Raw genomic sequence first — 14,070 nt, forward strand, 5'->3', positions numbered from 1 at the left:
GAAACACCTAAACTGTCCTAGAATGACAATGAAATCAAGAGTGTGATATCTTAAACAACTAAGGTACACAGATATAATAAATAGCATAGGATAATTATTGTTTTTATAAGTAGGAGATATTTTTCACTGTGGAGTTTTGAGTCAAACTACATGATAGCAATATCACATTGTATTTTATGCTTGGTGGACTACATGATTTTACTTTCCATCCTATGAGAAATAAACCAAGCAAGATGAATGCCACCTGAAGCTACAGCTGCCATGTTTTCACAGCATTTATAAATCATTTTTGAAGCATCAATTTATTTTGTTGCAATATGCAGCTGCAAAAAATGAAACTCTAACATAAAACTCTTAGGTGATAGCATGATCTTGATAAGTTGATCCTAAATCAGAAATCAGATACTCATTTAGAAAATGGAACATAAAAGAAGTCTTTACCTGCAAAGCATAGCCAACCATTTTTGAAAAAGCTGTGATTGTCACATCCTTCCCTTCTTTCTCAATCTGCAAAAAAAGCAATAACTGGATAAGGCATTGATGCCAAAAAATTTGAACTCATATAAGAGATTAAACAACACATATGCACCTTTGCTTTCCCAATTGGAAGACAGAAGCTAGAATCAAGAGCTTCTGCTGAGACTGGAAAAGACTCACCATACCTGTCATGATATAGCTTAACTATAAATGATTGCATCTTTGACCCCTTTTAAAATCTCATACCATCAAGCAAAGTCAACACAAGATTATATGCAATAACTGAAAGCATTCTTATTATACTTACAGCAATTCGTTTTCAAGAAATACAACAGGATCTGGGTCACGGATTGCAGCTTTCAGCAATCCACGAGCATCTTCTGATGAATAGGGAACCAAAACTTTTAGTCCTGGGCAGGAACCATACCATGCAGCATAACACTGCAAAACAGATAGAAACCCAATAAAATGAAATCAGCTTGAGTATATTCTTCTTTGCTTTTTGTTTTCTCGTAACAAACAGGCATGGACACAAAATGACCAATATCAAACCTGAGAGTGCTGAGCACCAACTCCAGCAGCTGCTCCATTTGGTCCTCGGAAAACAATGGGCACAGAGATTTGGCCTGCAGACATATAATTTGACTTGGCTGCAGAATTTATGATGTGATCAATAGCCTGTGAACAATAAAACACTACTTTCAGTCACACAAAAGAACTGTCATAAATCATCGACAATGCAAAATTAAAATCTGAGGTGTACTAAAACATATATGCTGTGATCAATACCGAAGAAATACAAAATATCAGGGATATCAACATAGATGAAAATGAAATATTTAATGCCATACATTTTTGTCTTTATCATCAAATATAAGTTCAAAATAGGTGGTTGTGATTGTTACTGTTGGGCTACAATAATGTAAAAATGTGTCTTATCATGAGCTGCACAGACACTAAGGAAAAAAATGAAGAAGGCACATTTCAATATGGCCCAACACTACGTAAAGGTTTCCTCTCAATTCAATTTGCATTCATTACTATAAAAGTCAGAAATAAAGGTATTATAGCACACTTAGCTGTCCTAATAGAAATATGTTTTATAATTTATTATTCATAAACAAAGGCATGTGGATCACACTCATTGAGTGATGAGACAAGAATGTACTAATCGACACCATAGAATCATCACCTTGGGATGCATATAACTGTTTCACCACTGACTTGAATATTCTGATGTGTTTCTCAAACACAGAATAAAGACTTCCTATGAGCTTTTATTCCATTCAAGGTGCTGATGAAAGCCGATACAAAAAAATCTGAAAATTATTCTGTTACAGATAAAGGCATCAAACTATGAATTTTATGTTAATTGCAATGTACAGGTGCCCAAATAGCTGTCTACCTAACAAGCCATCATATAATGGAAACAAAATTCAATGAAAACAAAACAAGGTTAACATTCTTAGGGCAATGCTTAATTAATCAAATGACGTACAATCAGAAATTATACTATAGCTGTAAATGAATTGGCATGGAAGGAACAAATAACAAGTACAAAATGAAGCAAACAGCACAAGATCAACATGAACACATAAATGGCGTGAAAACTCCAGCAAAGATGGGAATGTGCCTTCATGCCTTCAAACTTGCAAGAATGCAAGATATTGCTAAACTTTAGGACAGTGCAAGGTCATTAAGTTGTCTACAAGCTGTTTCAACATCCTAACTTTCTCTTAAATGGAGAATCCATGTGCGAATTATATTGTTTTATTTCTACACCTGCACTCTGGTCTACCACAAAACCTGTTATACATGACCTCACAGTACAAATACATATTTATCATTTTGATTTGAAATTGCTGGCAGCTGTTGATGACTCATTCTTAGAAGATGATGTCACTGGTTGCTAATTATTCATAGTGTAAATATAAAAGGTCTGGGAAAAGTCTCAAAGAGTCATTTCAAAATCCATCTAGGTGATTTGTGGTTGTACAGTCATATGTGAACAAATTTGTCAGCTTCTGAAACTATGAAGATACAATGACCTCCAAAAATTAGATGAGTTTTGATAAATTTGACAGTTGCCAAATATGAAAATGATGACAGTAGATGACTTCTTCCAGCAGACCACTCCTCTTCACTTGATTTCTTTTTCCCAGTTACAGATTATTTTCACATTACCTCTCTTTCTTCAGTTCAAAAATGTAGCAAACTGCTATTTGATGGAAGGAAGGCAAGGGTCAGCAATAGCAATCCAGTTTTGAATTTTGAGGTAACACCTGACAGAAACTGTGCAAACTGCACACCATATCCATAATGCCTTCGAAACTAATAATGACAAAAGTTCAACTATGTATGAGGTTTTACATTGCTTAACTTTATTAATTTATTTTATAACAATAGTACGAACAGCATCATGAAGAGTACAAAATCACTAAATCTCAAAACTGATTAAACAACAAAAATAGACAGGTCTGAAAAGCATATAAATATATCAAATTATACATCCAGAATCCAAGGTGACTAATATAATGACAGAAATAATAAGATAGAACTCTGACAGTTTATTCAGATTTATTGTCTCAGCCAGGAAAGACATTTTAGAAGTAGAAATATAGAAAAGGAATCAGCACAAAGTGAAAAAAAGTCACTGAAATATCGCTGGAACCATTGAATCTCATCCAAGCTGTTCAAAGATGATATTAATTATTTTTTTATGCTACTAGTGGAACTCAAGATAAGAATATTCAATATTATAAAGTATAACTCCTATGGATAAAGGCATGCACCTAATTTTCTAGTTGTGGACTTACTACCCTGGTCATATGCAAACTATAGGAAGGGAAACAGCAGTAATGTAGATCGCATCATTACCCTACCTAGTAAACAAAATATTTAATATTTAATACTAAAAATGAAGCTTCAATGAAAAAAGCCAGGGTAAAACATTATGTCATAAACAAAATAACGTTCAGAACCAAAAGAACAATACTAAAAAGAGTAATCAACCTGCATTGCAAAATTGAACGTCATGAACTCCACAATGGGTTTCAATCCATAATATGCTGCGCCAACACCAATGCCAGTAAAACCAGCCTGCGATGGCAGAATACATGGAAACATAAATTGGCTATATTTGAGAAATTAAAGATATAAACAAAATTAATCTTTTGTGAGACTTTCAATTAGCACATATAACTTCCACACACTTACAAACCTCAGTGATTGGGGTGTCAAGAACCCTGTCAGGTCCAAACTTTTGCAGAAGGCCTTTGGAAACCTGTCAAGACACCCAAATATAAGTATATAAGATACAACTAACTCAAATTAACAAATTTGTAGTCAACTCTTCAATACCAAAGGGTCCTTATCTGACTGGTATATAATTTTGATAAAACCTCCACAAATAAGTTACCTTATAAGCTCCTTGGTATTCGCCAACCTGGTAAAACAATACTCACCAATATCAGTAGGCACTTGCTAAAAATAATATTCTCAACTAAACATAGTGGATTTAACTAATCACACATAGATTTGCATATGGTACTGAACACACAAACCTCTTCTCCCATTAATAATACTTTTGGATCTGCGGACATTTCTTCCTCAAGAGCTGAGTTGAGCGCATCCCGCACTGTCATCTGAACATAAGTTGTTGAGTTTCAATATAAAGCGAAACAAAATTGAAGTTTGTTTGTGTATTCATTCAGCATATAAGATTTAAGTTTGCAAAAGTTGTATGCAGGATACATTAGACACAAAGCAAAAAATCATAAATGTAAACGAATTCACTTGCTACAGAGCAAGATTGTCTGATCTTCCAGAGCGCACAGTCCCTGCATATAGAAGATGTCCATACAATTTCTACAGAACAGATCACTTCATGACAAACTGTATCAATGAACAATACATTACTCCCATGCATTGATACTAAAATGTACTTAAGTTCTTTCCAATGTCCATCCCAAGCACCTTTTCACATGAGACTTATTTTTTCAGTTTGCTCGTTTTGTTTGAACATTTATAACTATCCCTCCATAACAGTCCAATGATCAGATTAAAGGAGCTGGAGTACATATTTACACAATCACCATGCTTACACACACTGGATGAGTTTGTGTCAATAAACATTAACTTGCATCTCAACATAGTGCAGGATCATAAGAAAGTGCCATCTGCCCATTAAGATGTTGGCCAAGAGCTGTCTGCCTGATTCTTTTTTTTTTAAATTAATAGCAATACAGATGTTTTGTGTTCAGGGTTTCCTTAAGAATTAAGGCTACTCATCTACTTGCATTTTGGTTCCTAGAATATTCTATAGAGAAAAGCATATATAGATCTAGGTTTTCATAGGATGGATGAACCTGGTAAACAAATTTAACTGCTGATAAAAATAATATTACTACTAATTTATACAATATTGTTTCTGAGATAGTCTCATGTATGATGCATAGAGTGTTCAAAAGGTAATTCCTTTTCTTTGCAAAGCTTTTTACTTCATGAAATTTATAGATTTGAAGTATGTAAACTTTAGGCCATACATGTCCTTCGTAGGATCTGCAGAAAGTAGTTTATAGATAACGTTTTGAATACATTTGAGGGAGCTAAGACTGGTTTAAACATAGTTTACTGGATCCCAGGACTAGCTTTTTAATAGGTCAGGTTTAAACTTTTAATAGATGCTCTTGTTCATTAGTGCTCTATGATACAGCTACATTATTCTTTTATATCAATTGAAAAATTAATACCCAAAAATGAACTTTAGTTAATGCAGAACTGCTCTGAAGCTTATAATGCAATTTTCATTGTTGTCTGATTTACCTCTTTGGCAGCCGTAGATAAACATTTTAGTTGTGTTGATACCAGAGGCACCACCCCCTCTGAACCTAGCCCATGTCTCTGCACAAGAATAAAAGAAACTAAGGATCTGTCAAAAGGAAGAAGCATAAGCTTCTAGCAGAGAAATATATTTGAATCATTGCAAAAGAGAATTCAATTTGCATATCTAGAAAGCTCTTTCATTTCATCCCAAATGCCTATATGAATAATTCAAGAACTCAAAAATAGAAGCAACAAAGCTGAGGTGATCGGTTAGGAGATAAAGCATGCTTGTGCATCCTCGTGCTCCAAAAAAAATGAGAAAGCAATCAATATGAAAACTGCTTTTAAATTCTAGATAGCATGAATGGGCAGAAGGGTGAAACATACCAATGAAGAAAGAAGATTTGTCAAGCTAATTGCAGATTTTTTCTGCAAAGCTCCCAACATCTTTTCTAACTGGAATTTAACTGCACCCACCAACCAGTGATAGTCTTAGTGTTCACTACCACAACATTAAAATGTGTAAAAAAGGGAACCATCTAGGGAAACATGTACTAGCACTTGGGAATGATTTCATTATGTTCATGGATAATAGCATATATGAATAGAATACCCTAATGAGAATCTGCTTTTGTGGAAATCTCTTTAACTATAGTTCAAACTTTGAATAGGATACATCAAAGTCATTTTCTATTTAGCAATCATAAATAAATGTTGTACTGTCTTCTTCAATTTTTCAACTCCATTGAAGCTGTGTTGCACCTTTAAACATTACACAACTGTAACCATCCCATTAAATCAAAATTGATATTGCAAGTAGACTAAAAGTTTCAGTATATGAATCATAATTTAAGTTTTCACAAGTAAGAAAGGGTTTTAGTTTAACTAAAATGTGAATCTAATGCTAACTGTAGTCAGAATAAAGTAACTATTATGTTTAGTACTTGTTTAAGCTAGTCGGGCTGGGTAGTTAGGAGGTGAGGGAATGCGTCGATTGGTTTCCAATCAACCAACCCTTCTATAAGTACTTGGAATTTGTTAATGTACGGACGTTGATTTTGGGTATTAATGAAAGTAACCATTTCCTCGCCTACTAGTATTGTGGTATTAATGGTACATTCTATGTTTTACTTTATATGTATCTCAATTGTGTTATTCTATATGATTAGCATATCTTTGTATCTGTAAACTTGAGTGATATTTCCATCTACGGAGGGAGACCAACAACCGTACGAGGGGAATAAGTACAGACGGAGCCAGCAAAAGGAGGATATTGAAGGCCATACGAGGAGCTGTATGAGGCAAGGAAGTAGAGGCCGTATGGAAGGAGACAGCCATACGAGTGATCATACCAGAGGAAGCACCAGCTGTACATCTTGGAGAAGAGGGAACAATCGTACGGACATTCGTACGGAAGGCATCCGTACGGCAGAAACTACTACGACAGGCATCCATACCAAAGGCAACAAGGAGAAGTACAGCAGGACATTTTCAAACGGGCATTGTTAGTACACGAGGCATCCATATAGCAGGCAATAGAGGGAGTACGGGAGGCATCCATACCAGAGGCAAGCGAAGAAATGCCCAAGCCATCATCCGTACGAAAGGAAGAAGCATCTGTACGGAAGGAGGAAACGACATCCGTACAAAAGGAGGCAGCAAAAAGGACATCCATACAGGGAAGGTCATATGTACGAGAGGTAAGGCGAGAAGTGTCCATACGGTAGGTAACAGTACGGCAAGCAATAGTACATGAAGCATCTGTATGAGTGGCACAATAGGGAGTAAGTACGGCGTCCGTACGAGAGGTAGAGAAGGAAGGACATACAACATCCATACGAGGGACACAAAAGGAAGTACATATGGCTTCTGTACGAAAGGCAAAGGAGGAAACGTCAGTACAAGAAGGAGAAGCATCCATACGCATACTACAGCAGAAATTGTCCATATAGAAGGCATTGAAAAGAACAACCGTACTTATCAATTCCAAGATAGGAGGAAGCTCAAGGCCGTACGGTGGCTTTCTAGATACACGCCTGATCCGTACCACATTACCACAAGTGGAAATTTGTTATAAGCAGTCACGTCACAGGAACCGTTGGTACAAGTGGCATATACAAACAATTAAGGCAATTTTGGAATTGACTCACCAACACACAATGGTGAAATTAAGCATAGGAAACTTGAGCAGAGGAAATATTATTGATTCCAAAAAGAAGAAACCTGGGGTACTGCAAGCAAAAAGGAGATAAGGAAGATGACAAAAAGCAGAGGGAAAATGGCACAAAAAAAGAAAAAAAAAGCCTAGCTAAAGCATGGGGACTAGAAAGCCAGAATCTTCAATATCAATCGGAAGCCGAGAAAGTTGCAATGCATGAAGCCTGGAAAACAGAGAAAGCTGAATTGGAAAGCAAGATCGTCACATCGGAAGCCAAGAAGATGGACACTTTCAGGGTACTGCAGGGTGTTCCAGCAAAACAAAAGACAACTGAAAGGGATCTACAACGACTATGGGGAGCTCTGAGCACAGGGATGTCCTCCCATCCTTCTTCTTCTTGAAGTCAAAGTTCTGTTTGTTATTTTCTTGTTCAGCAGTCGTCTGAAAGACGACTTCTTTTTTGGGGGGGGATAGATGTAGTCGGAATAAAGTAACTATTATGTTTAGTACTTGTTTAAGCTAGTTGGGCAAGGTAGTTAGCAGGTGAGAATGCGTCGGTTGGTTTCCAACCAACCAACCCTTCTAAAGTACTTGGAATATTGTCAATGTATGGATGTTGATTTTGGGTATTAATAAAAGAAACCATTTCCTCGCCTACTAGTATTGTGGTATTAATGGTACATTCTATGTTTTACTTTATATGTATCTCAATTGTGTTATTCTATATGATTAGCATATCTCTGTATCTATGAACTTGAGTGATATTTCCACTCTACACTAACATGATGCCTCAGATTACAAAAGCATTGAAAAGGGAATGACCTTGTTGGCCAACATCAAAATTTTAAATCATTTTCTAGTCAAGAAGAGCATTTGCACATAGCCAATAGGCCCTTTGTGCTTGCCATGCAAGAGTGTCTGCTTGAAACTTGAAGTTCTTGCCGAATCTCATTCATTATATCTATCCAATGTGCTTTTGGGAGCAAGTACAGGAGAGATGCAGAGAACATACAAACCGTGTCCCTCAAAATAAAATTCTACAACCAAAGGATTGCAACTTGATTGAGCGAAATTGGTGAGGGTGATGGCATGTTCCTTAATTATGCCACCCATCAAATTTTAAATCCCACAAACATGCCATAAATAAGGGATGAGTTTGGGATTGTGCAATAAGGCAAACTTGGCAGAATGTATACCCCTCACTCCTTGGCTCTAAGCTATCATGCAGCTTAGGCTTGTGCTCCAATACCAACAGGTTGCTAAAATGACCTGAGATTGTTATACAACTTCTCAATGAAACAATAAACAAACAAAATTTTACTAAAATTAAATATATCACCTTATCCAACAGGAAAAAGAAGCCATGGATTTTAGTGTAAATGTTCAACAAGTCCCAAAGTAACAATGGGACATAAGTAGATATTAATTGGAAAAAGTTCAAACCAAAATTGAACTAGCAAGATCAATTTCTATTCCGTTTCTAATATACAATGTCAATTTTCTGGCTGACATCATTGCCAATTAAATTTTCTCAAAGGATAACAATCCTAACTTCCAGCACATGGGCCTCTTAAAATTGATAAACTACTTAATAGTTTCAAGACAAACAATTCTCACCACGTGAATTAACCAGGAGTCCCCTTTTACTCCCATAGGTATTGTTAATGTCAGTATTAGCTGCGTGCGAGATAATATACCTGAGGTAATCTGCCAAGCTACTTATTCTGCAACATTGAGTTCGAGCAACGTTGTTGTGATTCAATTGTTCCTAATCACCGTTATGAATAAGCATCATATATTATGAATAAGTATTGTGTGTTATATCTGGGCAGCATTCATAGACATTTGTTATTCATCGTGCAGTATAACAGGGCTGCATTCATATAAATCTGTTCTACGACGATTCATGTCTTCCTCTTCAATGCTATGCAGATGTTATCACCATCCAATGTTATGTGTCAGTGCTGTGCAAATGTAATCTCCAATCAAAGTTACGTGTTCATCACCATGCAAATGTGATCACCATTCTAGTCTCTGTGTTGGTTTCAAAGCTTTGTAACTGCTGTCTGTTGGTCTTCCTCTTGTGTCACGTCAGTTACTTTGTGGCGCTGAGGATTCCAGTGTTAGAGTATTTTTGCTAAGGACAACTCTTCATTGAAAAATGCTCTCTTGGGGAGCTATGCAGAGTGTGAATTTTCTGATCGAATGTATGACAACAGAACAAGCTGATCAGAGCCTGTGTAATGTATCAAGAGCTGCTTGGGTGATTGTGCATCAAGAGCTGCTTGAGAGCAGCCTGCCTGTAAGTATATATATGGGGAGCTGCCTGTCTGTGTGTGGGGCTGTCAGTAAAGAAAAAAAGTTCTTTTTGATATTATCAGGAACTGTCTGTGTGTGTGTGTGGCAGTCAAGTTCTTCAGAGAAATGTGAGAATAGTTTAATTGGTGATTCTATTATATGTGTTCAAGTACGACTGTGGTATTGGAATTACACTTTATTAATGTGTATTTGATCTGTCAATAGATCTACATACTAAGGGTCCCGCGGGTGGGGCAAGGCGGGAGGGTGGGTGGGCTTGGGCTCTATTTTTGCGGAGTGGGAGCTCCCATGATAAAAAAAAAATTGGGGCACTAAAAGTTTATTTCGAATCTTTTCCTACAAAATAGGAGCTCCAACTTTTTAGCCCTCTTAATTTGAACTACTGAAAACAGGATGGGGCCGGAAATAGCCCCACCAGCTTAGGGAAATTTTTCGCCACATGTCAACAATCTACTCATTATTTTCCCACCCAAAAAACTAGAAAGATACAAATTACAAATAGCATATTATAAGATTAAAAATTTGATTATGATTGTAATAAAATGGCACCATAAAATTAAAATCTTAAGCTGGCCTTCACTCTAAAATTCATGGGAACACCAGCTTCCTTAAATTTAGGAGGTAAAATTTTTAAGCGAAAACAAACAATAAAATCCATGGAATTGCTCACCCATTAAATATTCCTAACAAATCTCAGCAGCCACCAGCTCTATTTTCAAAGAAGTTCGATGGTTTTGGACTAACCCATGGTTTTGCAGATATTGCCCTTGGCGGAATCCAGTTTTGGAATTTAGGGTATTGCAAACTTTAAATCAAATCAATTTATAGTTTTATTTGATTTTTCAGTCAATTGTTAGTTATGATATTTCAATTAAACTGATTTTTTACCGTTAATCTTTTTCATCTGAACATGTAAGATAACTGTTATCACTGCCTTCTCACAAATGTAAGTAGTAACTGTATTTCAATAATATGCTAGTTGTTAGCTAAGGCCTGGGAAAAGGGGTTGTTACATATGGTATCAGAGCTCTGGGTTCAACACTGAACCTTAGGCCTAGCACTATTTCAAGGAAGCTCAAAATGTAACGTTGAATGAGACAGGATGAATATTTATTTTACATAACTGAATATTTTACAATGTAAGCGGGAAAATCACACTAGAGATCATCCGAATTCCACAATAGCGGAGAAGGGCTGAGATAATGGTGTGGTCCATATGAATTAGACAGATGGATAAGTTTGCAAAATCATAAAGATGAATCAGAACTATGAAAATTTACATAATTGGCAAGTCAAGCAGTGGGTGATCGAGCACACAGTGTCCATTGGAAATCCCTTGCTAGGGTAGGTTTAGTGACAAGATTGTTGTTGTGATCACCAAAGGTCAGAGTGCTAGCAATTAGAAGATAGGTTGGAGGGTATCCACAGCCTCGTCGACACTCTAACACTAGGATGCTCAAATGGCAGGACAAGAATGGTGCACATGCCTTATCCTAGGTCGAGAGGGGCATTCTCAATAGAGAATGAGTGAGGATTACACAAGGTCCAGATGTCGAGGCTTGCAAAGTGTAGACTAGTTTTTGTTTCTCTTGTCATGGTGTTATCTAAACCTCTTGATTGTAACTAGTTATTTCTTTCAGTTGCATGTTTCAGCATTATATGTTTGCAAATTACTTTCCTGTTCATATGAAATGGTAGTTAATATTTCGTTATCCAATTTAGGACTTGAACTTCAAAATTGTGAACCATGACTTTGAGAATTCTTGTTATCTTGAAAGTGATGATCTTTTCTAATGATGATTAAATGACAAGAAGGCTATACATCACAATTTGTGCTCCAGTATGGAGTAAGCACACTTGCATAACTAAAACTATAAATGCTTAATTATAGATGTAATTTTTGTTTAACTTGTGTTTTTCGTTGAAACATTGTGGTGACAAGATGGACATAAGAGCCTAGGTCACATGAATGGGGAAAAGTGGATTCCCAAATCTTTTCAGGTGATTGGCGAGCACGCCTAGATGATCTACCTACAAGAACCTTATGTAAATTTGTTTCAAATGTTTATGATCAATATATGACCCAAGGATGTGTTGAGCTAAGAAATTTCAGCTTAAAAGGTAATGATTCTTAGCATGGAACTATGTCTTAATCAAATCAGTGTAAACATAGTGATGCAGGAGCATCTTGGGTTTGCTCGATGGCTACTTTGGAGTTCATGGGAGGAGGCTCAGTAGTTGCTTTGAAGAGTGCTTGGACTAATAATCGGTTGAAGAAGAGATGCTTGGTAGAGATTACTCGGTCATCTCTTGGCAGTTCTTGGTTGAGAACTCGGTGGATGAATGGACTCGGCGATCCTGGAGGTGCTTAGTTGTCAAAGGAGCTCGACATGGCTTGGAGGCACTCGGTGATGCTTGCAGGAACTCAACACATACTGGGAGCTCAGTGTAGCTTGGTTGTAGTGTTGCCCGAGTTGCTCAGTCATTGAAGGGACTTGGTCTGTGAAGCAAGAACTCGACAGTAGTGTTGCCCGAGTTGCTCGATTATCGGAGGACTCGGCATATACTGGGGAGCTCGGGTGGTTTAGTTGTTGTGTTGACCGAGTCGCTTAGTCAAGGAAGGAGCTCAATTATGCATGGCGGAATGCTAATGCTCGGTGGTGGTTTCTGACACTCGGTTTGGTCTTGGCTTCTGTGTTGATCGAGTTGTCTATGGGCTAACCTTGTGCATTTAATTTGTGTATAGGTATTTAATTTGTGTGGCAGCCACCTTGTGGCTTGCATAGGCATTTAATGTAAGGGTTTATTTTAATTTGTATCAGGGTAGGCCGACCTGTAGCTTAGTTGGGTATAAGTAGGGGGTCTTGTGGAGTCTTTAGGCATTCATTCATTCAGGGGGAGTGGATCCTAAGTTCAACGTGGAGTAGCTGAAGAGTGAATTTTGAGAAGGGCTAGTAGCCGAGGCTTGGGAAACAAGGAGATTGCTTGGTGGGCTTGCGAGCACAAGTTAAGATCTTCCTTGGAGGTTTCTACCAGTGTGGATTTGGACTAGCTAGAATTAGGATTGAGTTGAATCTTGAGGGATCTTGCAGAATTGTTTTTGTAATTGCTTTTTGTGTTTGGCCCTAACCTGAAAGGCCTTACAATCAGGCACATTGCATGTAAACAGTTATTTTATGAATAAAGAGTTGCATTTGGTATCAAACTGTGTATCTTGTGTTGTGTTTTTCGCTGTGTGGTTATTTGCAGGGATCCCGATTACCTCCAGTAGGGGTGCTTCCGGATTCTCTTTGCATCACATAGGTGCATAGATTTGAAATATCCTATACGAAACAAACAATACTAGATAAGATACATGATATGAGTTGATGGCTATGAGAAGCATATTATTATGAACTTGATATAAGTAAGGGGGATTCTATAGGTAGAATCCCATGGAAATGTAAAGGTGGTTATGGATAGATCAGATTTAGGGTCTGAGCAACAATTGGAATGTTGTGGACAAAACATACAAGCATCTGAGCCACACCCCCATCTCAGGAACTGTGTGTGGACGTGTAGTCCAAGGGCTTAGGAGACTAGGATACAGAGTGTGGTACCATGTCTATCATAACCTTTATAATCTTGATTGGATGTATGATGATCTTTCATAGTATATTATGATTTTACCTTTTGACACACTATTATACATGGATAATACACATGCGGTATTGATTTTATATGGTAATGGAGTATCAAGATATATTGAGTTGTTTTATATTGTTTTAGAGATGAATATAGTTCTATCATGAGTGGATTATTCTAATGAAATGTTATTGTGGTAAGATGGGTATGAAGGCCCAAGTGACATAAATGGAAACATGGATCCACTAACTATTTCAAGTGATCTGTGAGCTTACAAGAATGACCTACTAATTTAATGAGTACCATATACCAGATGGTATGTATGAATGATTTAATTTATATGATCAAGTTATGATCTAGAGCATTTTAGTAAGGAATTACAAATTTTTGAATGATTATCCTACTCTTGATTATTGAACACTTATAATTCTCTTACACAAGATATCAATATGAGAATTGAACTAAAAATATTGTGAGTGTCTACATGAGTATGACAAGAATATGGATCAATTCAAAGTGATGTTGAAGTAGTCACAGGTACAATAAAGTAAACATACGTGAGTATGTGTTTCACTTTCGATTTTATGATATCATGTAAGCGTTGAGATAACACACACACACACACACACACACACACACACATATATATAGATTTTGATTCAATTTTG

The 14,070-nt window shown here is 36.8% G+C and overlaps 1 protein-coding gene across 4 annotated transcripts in view; it reads right to left on the bottom strand.

Annotated features, from left to right (window-relative positions):
- The window catches only part of LOC149548294 (pyruvate dehydrogenase E1 component subunit beta-1, mitochondrial-like), a 44,002-nt gene that overhangs the window by 15,424 nt on the left and 14,508 nt on the right, over nt 1-14,070 (bottom strand). For all 4 annotated transcript variants that reach the window (XM_089792374.1, XM_089792375.1, XM_089792376.1 and 1 more), the window contains 10 exons: nt 5,689-5,768; nt 5,302-5,379; nt 4,041-4,121; nt 3,896-3,922; nt 3,698-3,760; nt 3,490-3,576; nt 1,030-1,155; nt 785-918; nt 590-662; nt 442-507 (listed from right to left, as the gene is read on the bottom strand). In XM_089792374.1, coding sequence (XP_089648500.1) covers nt 442-507; nt 590-662; nt 785-918; nt 1,030-1,155; nt 3,490-3,576; nt 3,698-3,760; nt 3,896-3,922; nt 4,041-4,121; nt 5,302-5,379; nt 5,689-5,748 — 795 coding nt within the window. In that variant the 5' untranslated portion in view covers nt 5,749-5,768. The remainder of the gene's footprint in view (nt 1-441; nt 508-589; nt 663-784; nt 919-1,029; nt 1,156-3,489; nt 3,577-3,697; nt 3,761-3,895; nt 3,923-4,040; nt 4,122-5,301; nt 5,380-5,688; nt 5,769-14,070) is intronic.

This window comes from Cupressus sempervirens, chromosome 7 (assembly GCF_028749045.1).
Source record: "Cupressus sempervirens isolate cs-2001-9-10 chromosome 7, ASM2874904v1, whole genome shotgun sequence".
NCBI classification, from domain to species: domain Eukaryota; kingdom Viridiplantae; phylum Streptophyta; class Pinopsida; order Cupressales; family Cupressaceae; genus Cupressus; species Cupressus sempervirens.